General features: G+C 40.6%; 1 protein-coding gene across 1 annotated transcript in view; it reads right to left on the bottom strand.

Moving 5' to 3' along the window:
* Window positions 1–10,000, bottom strand: part of LOC134448121 (B-cadherin-like) — a 32,343-nt gene that overhangs the window by 22,264 nt on the left and 79 nt on the right. The window contains exons 1-2 of the mRNA XM_063197878.1: window positions 9,380–10,000; window positions 7,197–7,323 (exon numbers count right to left, since the gene is read on the bottom strand). The exon at window positions 9,380–10,000 is cut by the window's right edge and continues 79 nt beyond it. Of these exons, the coding sequence (XP_063053948.1) occupies window positions 7,197–7,323; window positions 9,380–9,427 (175 nt within the window). The 5' untranslated portion in view covers window positions 9,428–10,000. The remainder of the gene's footprint in view (window positions 1–7,196; window positions 7,324–9,379) is intronic.

Here is a 10,000-nt window from a genome sequence, read left to right as displayed (position 1 = left end):
AGACCATGTGCCGGCCCAGCACAAATTCAAATGGATATACAAAAACAGGTATACCTCACTAGTGTGTATATCATTTTTCCTTTCTCTCTCTATCACACACACATGCATTGCACACACAGATACGCCACATGTACAGCCATGTGCTTGGTACACACACATATTACACACACATGCATGCCATGCACACATGTATACACACACTCACAGGTACCCATGCACATACACACGCGCACATATGTGTGCACGCGCACACACACACACACACACACACACACACACACACACACACACACACACACACACACACACACACACCAGTTGATGGGGCCTGACTAATGACCTCCGTTTTCTACTGTGTAAACATGAAGAGCGGCCCAGAGCAGAGCTGACTGCAAACCCACTCCTGCCTGCCACTGCTCTGCCTGTGTGTTGATGTTGTCTCCTAACTAATGGACCCTTTAAATTCTCGTGCATATCGTGTTATCTGGACAAGACAGTTTTAGGTGCGTGCATACACCAATCTGTCCATCGACCCGTCCCTCGGAAAACCATTTTTTTCTTTTTAGAGAGTTTGCAGCACTAATATCAGTCCTACAATAAAGAGTTGACAATAATTCTGCTTCAGATAACATTAGGTCACACTCAAAAATAGTGTTCATTTAACTCTTTGGTGAGTGTAGAATTTAATTCTAAAGTTTACACGTCAACATTTAATTCTACTCAATATTGTGTAAACATTAAGAGCCGTAGAGTTGAAACTAATTTGCAGAATTGCAGATTTGCAGAATTTTACACCGAATTTTTACTCCGCTGTTTGAGTAATGTAACTCCACAGTGTCATAAATTCTTTATCTGGATCTGAAGTTTACTCCCTTTTGTTTTTTGTTGCTTTTTTGTTTTTGTTTTTTGTTTTCATTGTCTCAAGTTCCAAACTGACCTGGGTCATTTTCCAACCTATTCCCATATCTCTCAACCAATACCTTTTTTGTCTCTCTTCACTCTCCTGCATGTCAATGTCAAAATACCAATATCATTTTTTGTGAGTCATTTTTATAACAATCTGTTTGTGTTAAAGGCATTTTATGAGTGGCAATATGTCATAATATTTCAGGGAGAGTTGGTGTAAGAAGTGATGTCATAATGGTTACCATGGTAGAAATAACAGCTACAGAACCCTAAACTAGAATGTTCATTTATCAAGTCAAAACTTTCAGGACAGCACATCAGCTGATCAATGTGGATGGTGAATATTATGTAAAGATAAAAAACATTATTCAGTGGTGAGACTCTACAAAAGGTAAAATATTACATGATTTTAACGTGCCAATATTGTATTGTCATTTTTAGATAGCTCTTATGTAGAACAAGGTTATTGAGATACATTGCAAGGGTCCCAAAAGGTAGGCCTGAGTGTTTCTAAAATGTAAATATTTGAAGTATTTGAAATTATTTGAGATTGTTAAGTCGAACAACAGATGTCTTTAACTTGCTGAGTGTTTGAAAACTTTAATTCAAACAAATGGTAGGCAGCAAAGGGAAATGAACGAAGGTGAAGCATGTTGGAAGAATAGCATACAATGATTGATACAAGATTTTTACTTGTATAGCTGTGGCCTAGCGGTTAGAGAGTTGCACTAATTTTCACTTTAATTTGTACAGTGGTTGTAAAAATGTAACATTGTGGGACTTGTTTTTTTAAATATTATTTACTGACATTATTTAGCTCATTTGGATTAAAATGAAGTAGGCTATCAAACTTGTTGTCGCAAAAAAATGGTATAAGTATTGGTGTAAGTGTAGCCAATTAAAATAAAATACACAATAAGTAAAAACACGATAGATCCAAAAGAGAGAGACAGGTGAGATGCTAATAAGTTATGTCATAATGGTTCCCATGGCAGAATGACACATACAGAATCTAGATGATTGAAGTGATGTCATAGTGGTTCCCATGGTAGAGTAGGCCTATAACAGAATCTTACTAGAATGATCACTTTGTCAAGTTGAGGACAGCAGATGAGTTGATTCAATTAGATGATGATCATTATGTAAAGGACATTTGTTTCAGTGGAGAGACTCTACAAAGGTAATTAAAATATATATACAGCCTAGCTACGTACTGTAGTTCAACTATGGTGAGCAGGACATGTAGTAATTAATGCAAGACGGTGTCAAGTTGCTTACAAATGTGTAAAGATAACCTGTGAAGGAGGAGTGAGAGAATAGTTCAAAGCAGTCTTGAAAACCGAAGGGGTCCTGATGTTGTATCAGGGTGGGCTTGTGAGGAAAGAGAAAGGTAACGTAAGGCTGAACCAATGCTACTGCCATTAGGGGACACTTATTCTGTAGACAAGTGTCATAACTTCCAGGTTGTTTATTTGTCACATGAACGGAAAAAAACTGTGTAGCTGCGGCCTAGTGGTCAGAGGCTTGCAGTACCAACACAACACCCTGCTCCTAAGTCAAAGGAGCAGGCCAGAGAACTGGGAGGACAAAGAGTAAACTTCAATTTTTGGCAAAGGACGCGCTCAACATCTTGGAAAAACGAAAGTCTTTGGGTGCGCGATAAAATGTATCAACTTAACGTAAATGACAAGAGTGTGAGGAGGAGGGTGCTTAAATGGGTCAACAAGAAAGCGAAGGACTACTACAGCAAGAAGATTGAAAAGACATTCAAGAGAGAGAGCAGTAGGAAGGGGACGAGCTATACGCACCATGTAAGATATGGCTAATTCCTCGCACCATGTAAGATAATATGGCTAATTCCTCGCACCATGTAAGATATGGCTAATTCCTCGCACCATGTAAGATATGGCTAATTCCTCGCACCATGTAAGATATGGCTAATTCCTCGCACCATGTAAGATATGGCTAATTCCTCGCACCATGTAAGATAATATGGCTAATTCCTCGCACCATGTAAGATATGGCTAATTCCTCATTTTTCATGGTATACTATGCATTACAAGTGCTTCATAATTCCATCATTCAGGTAGGTAATGTATATCATGTATCTCAAAAAATCTCAGATGGATCTTAGGTTTCACTGTCAACGTAGCTTAATGTAAAATGAATAATAAAATGTTGAATTCCCAGTGTAATGACAACATTTTGTTTTGTATACTGTTGCATTCAAGCTGTTGCCGTGTATTGTTTTATCAGGGTTTAGCACAAACATACAGGTGAGATCAGAAAGGGGAGCAGGAGAAGAGGAAGGCATTCTTGAAGGCTGAGGAGATGTGGCAGCGACTAGAGCAGGGGTATTCAATTAAATGTCACCAAGGGCCAGTTTTTCAAATTCTCTCCAGTGAAGGGGCCGGGCATAGAATCTGTAAAACTGCGATCAGCACGGTGTCTGAGGTTAGGGTGCGAAACAAGCGGATAGCTTTCCAGACAGAACAGATAGGCCTATTCGCTTCTGTATTACATAGTAGTCTTAGGATGGTCTATTTTTATGACACTGTTTTATATAAGATTTCACTCTCATGTGAATGCATAGTAGAAATAAGCCCTATTTGTTTTCATTTTGGTCAGACCTTGTGGGGGGGGCAAAACCTTGCCACCCAAGGGCCGCATCTGTAGTGTAGCCTTGTCCCCTGTACTGCAGTTACTGTAGTGTAGCCTTGTCCCCTGTACTGCAGTTACTGTACAGCACTGTAGCCTTGTCCCATGTACTGCAGTTACTGTAGTGTAGCCTTGTCCCCTGTACTGCAGTTACTGTACAGCAGTGGTTCCCAAACTAGGGGTCGGGACCGGTAAAGGGGGATTCAGAGTCGCGCGTCCACGGAGGTTCTGCACAGAAAAGCAGCCACCACGCCCCCCTGTGCAGCGACAAAACGACCCCTGGCTGCAGTACACGCATGGTTCTCCCAGGCTGAAATGTCCGTGAGCTGAGCTATGCTGGAAGACGGTGATTGGTCAATGCGCTTACGGCAGTCCGGGGGGAACTCAGCCCTGATAGGTCAGTGGTGTTCTATTCTTCTACCCTACCGCGGAGGTTTGAAGGAAAAGGAAAAACACGATGTGGTTGACTTGGCAGGAAATCACTGGAGTTTACTTGACAGGGAGAAGAGAAACTGTGTTTTATTTCAGTAGTACAACTTCCAAAAAATCAATTAGAAATATCCATAAAAGGCCATCATGAAAATGATATGTTTGTAGTGTGGTAGTAGCAAAGAAGCCTCTTTGTTCGTTTGTAGTGTGGCAGCTAGCTCATTAAAACAGGGTTCGCTAATGTCCTGTAGAGTTTGAATGGGTTTGGCTGACAGTTGCTAAGCTAGCTGTTAATATGGCCATTAGATAGATACAAGATACAAGATACAAGATACAAGATATTTTATTGTCATGTGTATATATATGAAACATATATATACAATGAAAAGCTTCCCTGCTCTGGTAGTCCCAAAAAAGGTAAAAAAAAAAGAATGTTAAAAAGGCAAAAAAAGTAGGGAAAAAAATATATTCAAAAAGTTGAAAAAGTTGAAAGCTGCAAAAAATAAATAAAAAATTGGCAGGTTGGAGAAAGGGGAGATGTGATGAGTGAATTCCTTCCTATGTCTGTGTTTTTGAATTCAACAGTCTGATACACTGAGGGAAGAAGCTGTCCCTGAGTCGGCTGGTGTGAGCACGTAAGCACCTGTATCTCCGGGCAGATGGTAGAAGGGTGAAGTGTGTGTAGCTGGGGTGGTGCGGATCAGCTATAATTCGTTTGGCCCTCCTCAGACACCGCTGATTGTAGAGATCCTGGATGTTGGGTAGATCTGCTTTGTTTGTTTGTTTGTTTTATTTGATAGATAGGCTATCTATTGTATTTAAAAATGGCTTTTGTTTCATTTAACCACCTCAACTGTAAAACATGAATAAAGAGAGAATCTTGTATGCTATCATTCATGTCTAATTACGCCACAACTTTTAAAATTAATAGCAAGAAGCCTCTTTGTTGATTTGTAGTGTGGCAGCTAGCTTCTAAAAGAGGGTTCGCTAATGTCTTGTAGAGTTTGAATGGGTTTGGCTGACAGCTGCTAAGCTAGCTGTTAATTATGCCATTAGATGTGTCTATTGTATTTAAAAAACGGCTTTTCTTTGGCATATTAACCACCTGAACTGTAAAACATGTATAAAGAGAGAATCTTGTATGCTATCATTCATGTCTAATTACGCCACAACTTTTTAAATGAATAGCAAGAAGCCTCTTTGTTGATTTGTAGTGTGGCAGCTAGCTTCTAAAACAGGGTTCGCTAATGTCCTGTAGAGTTTGAATGGGTTTGGCTGACAGTTGCTAAGCTAGCTGTTAATATGGCCATTAGATGTATCTATTGTATTTAAAAACGGCTTTTGTTTGGCATTTTAACCACCTGAACTGTAAAACATGAATAAAGAGAGAATCTTGTATGCTATCATTCATGTCTAATTACGCCACAACTTTTAAAATTAATAGCAAGAAGCCTCTTTGTTAGTGGTAGAATTACGTTTCAGGTGGCTAGTCAACTAGCTTTGAGTTTGTAATGACTGATTTAGCTGGCTAGCTACTACTAGGCCCCAGGTGTGAATGGCCATTCAGGCTGTCTATTGTCTTTTAAAACGGCGTTTGTCTTGCATTTAATCTCATGTAATACTTGACCAAAAAGAAACTGATGTTGTACCATCTAATTATGCCCCAACTTTTAGAAGTAGGCTACTAGTGGAATATTACGTTTTAGATAGCCAGCTGGTTAGCTTTGTGATTCATTCTAGGGACTGGGCTCAACTGAATGAGTTAGTTCGCCCCCTGTTGTCATGGAGGTGAATTGACGTCATTAAATTCTCAGCCCGAAAAAAACACCACGCCCTTTCCTGCATGCGCACGCAGGACGACTATGAGGAATATACACCCCGCTGACAGCACGTCCATGCTTTACCCCAAGTCAGCACAGTATGACTATGTATCAGGCTTAAGGGGGTCAAGGAGGTCCTGCAAGGGAGTCGCAGAGAAAGAGAGGAATGCTTGCAAAAAAACTAAGACAAAGTTTTGCAATGAGTTGTTTGCAATGCTATTTCCCATTGACAATTAGACTACCCTAGTTGCTAACTGTCTAGCAACTATGCTTTCGAGAAACACAACCCAGGCCCCCCACAAGCAGGCACGTGAGAAAGGGAGGACGGGAGTTAGGATATTAGAAATCTTATCTTATCTTATAGTGTGACGCTAAGACCCCCACATTTGGGCTTGCATGCCCACCCACGGGAACCCGGTTCGAGTCCGGCCGGGGTTGTTCTGTCTCTTTAAATGCCCCGTGCCTCTGCCAGTTTTTGTTTATAGTCGCCATAGCAACGAATCAGTATCATAAATCAAAACAGCGATTCATCCTACGTCTGCATCATCCATCCTTCCCGTTTCTTACACACCCCTTATGAAAGCTTTGTCTGTGAGTAATCTTTCTCTTTTATTCGATCTTATTCTTCTCAATCTTAGCTTTAGTAATTTAGTGTCATTCTCATTATATCTTCCATAACATGTTTTTCCATCTGCTACTCGTAATCTCATCCTATCCATCTACCCGTTATGTTAGCCTATATCCCATCGTTACAAGTTTCCCCCTATTCAGAAGACAACGAAATGGACAATTCATTAATCGGACTTTCAGTATATTGATTACTTTCTTGTTTGCTCTTTTGTTACAGTTTTACTATTTTCAAATCACATTAAACGGAGCTTGGAGGCTACACTGACTCGCCTAATTCCTACACATGTGAATGAAAGAGTTTAGCTGGCTGTCAAAATCAAGTCACACGAAAACACTTGAGGAGGGACAGCACAGGGGTCATTTCCCAATCCTCCCCCATAATCTCTCTGTCCCACTCACTTCCTGCCTCCATCTCACACTGTCCTGTCAAATAAAAGCCCCTAAAAAAAAACTTTTTTTTTTTTATTTAAAAAGAAAGATCTTATAAGAGGTCACCCACTACCAGTGTTGCCAGATTGGGTGGGTGCCCGCCCAATTGGGCTACTTGGGATGAGCGTCTGCAGGTAAAATTTGGAATAATCGGCCATCTGGCGTTTTTTTCTGCCGTTTTGGACCCATGCAAGTCAATGTAATTTGTTGAATTTGGGCGGAATTTAGCGCATTTTGGTGGTTTTTGAGAACCTTTTGGGTGGGATTTGGTCAGACACATCTGGCAACACTGCCCACTACTCCTTGTGTGTGTGTGGCGCTCACCTTTGCCCAGCACCTGGTCCTTCTGCAGCGTCCTCTGGGCCACCCTGAAGGTGTAGTCCTGGGCCAGGGGTTTGGGGGTGCACTCCTCCGCCTCCACCTCCACTACATTGCACCTCACACACACACCCTACACACAGTCACGACCCAGCACACACAGACCAGGAGCACACGTTACTTACATGACAACATAACATGTTAAAGGGACACTGTGTGAGATTTTTAGTTGTTTTTTTTTCTCAGAATTCATGCTGCCCATTCACTAATGTTACCTTTTTCATTAATATTTACCACCACCATGGAATTCTAAGTATTCATAATGACTGGAAAAATTGCACTTTTCATGCATGAAAAGGGGGATCTTCTCCATGGTACGCCATTTTAAATTTCCAGAAATAGCCATTTTTAGCTGCAAAAATGACTGTACTTGGGCCATACTAGAAAAAAATAGCTTATTACTTAGTAGACTATCATGAAAAGGTCAAATTTGGCAATAGGCAGCCCAGTTTCAATGAGCAGCATAGTTGCAGTACCTGTTTTGACCATTTCCTGCACAGTGTCCCTTTAACAAACACTGGCCACAACAGTTTGTTGCTATTTTTAGGCTATACTACTACTACTGCAACTGCTATTATTATTATTATTATTATCATCATTATTCTTACCATAGCTGTAGTAGTAGTAACAGTTGTAGTGGTAGTCGAGTCGTAGTAGTAGTAGCAGCAGCAGCAGCAGTAGTAGTAAAACTAATTTCTGTGTGAAGCTTCCCCTAGTTGGATGCTGCTACAATTTCTTTTCTTTCTACTGAAATACCTAACAATCATACATTAATCATTATTGTTGTTTTGTTGTCAACAATATGTATCATTATAATGATGTTTCAGTGTGAAGTGCAATGAATGTGTGCATCTACTTGCTATAAATTTGATATTCTTTCATTTTACACACTGTCCATTATTTACAGTCTATTTCACTGGCATCAAATATCAAATCGAGAAATGACATGCACATTCATCTTGATATCCATGCAACAATGCAATTAACAACCCTATTTATTAAAATAACATATTCTCCCATATAAATGTAAAATTAAAATGTCTTCATTTTTATATTAATGCCCAATTGACTATTTTAAAACTGAAAATGTTGATGACAATATCAAAAACACCAGTCCCAAAATTATTTTCTTTCATTATTCAATAACCTTATTGTTGACAATATGTTTTCATTGCCAGTTTTCTTCCTGGACCCCATGTGCCTCGTGTACTTACAAATCTTGCTTAGGCACAAAAAACCCCTTGGTTAGCTTTCACTCAACTGTTCAGGTATACTAAAGCCCGATTCGGACGGGACTATGGACCCCCGGTAATTCGCAATTTCCCCCGGACCTCCGTGTTTTTTGGGGGCGCATTCGGACGGGATAAATAAATGTCAGTTATTTGCTATGTGAAATTACCCCAGGATGTCTGTGTTTCGCCGAAATACAGTAGGTAATTCGCAGCGGAATTATTACCTCACAATTCGCAGACATGGCACATTCGCACAGGACTAAGAACTCAGACATTCTCTGTAATTATTCAGAATTACCGGGGGTCCATAGGTAATAAAAGTCCCGTCCGAATCGGGCTTATGACTGAACAAGTGCATACTACATTTCACCAAAATGTACCAGGTGAATCAGCATGAAAACCTGTTTCTGCATGGAATGATACATTTTATTTGTTGTGCGTCCATGTGTCTTTTCACATTGGAAAAGAGTCAGTAGGAAATCTACAGAAGTATTAGTACATGATGCCCCAGAGTAAAAAGCCCAAATAGTCTTGTTGCCACCATTTATCTGGGACAAACCCAAAAAGTTCTAGTGTGGTGGTGAGATGGGTATCGTGATCATTAGAACCATGCGGGCCCAGACATCCACTAGGGATGTGGGCCCTGGACTAGGGTCCCTGTGGGGTCCTGTGGGGCCTGGACTAGGGGCCCTGTGGGCCTGCTTAACACCATTCATCAAATAGGCCTAACATGCTTGTGCCATTTCTTCCTCTAAATTATGTAGGGCTATACCATATCAATTTAATTAAAGAAATATATATATTTATTTGTCCAAGTTCAAGTTCAAGTCTCAATAGCCTTGGGGTGAAATAATGTAGCCTATTTAATGTATTGGTGTGAATTGAAAGGTGTCTTACCTGAGCCAACAGCACGACACATCCAGCAAGCAGCACTCCGGGCCTCATGGTCCGGTAGAAATGGTTTATATATCCGATTAACAGTCAAAACAGGAAAGATTATCTCCACATAAATATTCGCGCCGGTCTGAACCCAAGTTTGCCGCACCAAATCCAGAGTCACCCAATCCACCCACGGCAAGTTAAACCAAAGGTAGAAAGGTAAATGTAGAGTCAAACAGTTTGTATCCACGCAAAGACCTCCAAAAAGTCCAATTCGTTACTCTGTCTTGGTGAGTTATATGTTGCTGTTAACTTCCCTTATTCCATGGGTAGTAAAATCTTGAAGCACGAACAGGTAGGAACTCACCATTAACGTGGTCGTCCGGATGTGACAGTTGAATTCTCTGTAAATGATTAGCAGGTCGTCAGTGTCTGTTATTGCCTTCCATGGCCTATCCCTGAGCAAGTCTACATTCCACATCCAGCCTTGGTGCGTTGCTGAGTGGTGAATAGGCCTAGTGGATAGATATTGGAGGTTCTTGCACTCTAAGTCTGGACAGTGTTAAGGCAACTTATCTCGGCATTTCTGCCATCTGTGTCATGTTTTTCGGCCTTATCGTTAGGGACTGTGTTTCTAAG

Source organism: Engraulis encrasicolus, chromosome 4 (assembly GCF_034702125.1).
Source record: "Engraulis encrasicolus isolate BLACKSEA-1 chromosome 4, IST_EnEncr_1.0, whole genome shotgun sequence".
Classification (NCBI taxonomy): Eukaryota; Metazoa; Chordata; class Actinopteri; order Clupeiformes; family Engraulidae; genus Engraulis; species Engraulis encrasicolus.
Note: the sequence above shows the minus strand (reverse complement) of the source record. Positions and strands in the feature narration are given on the sequence as shown.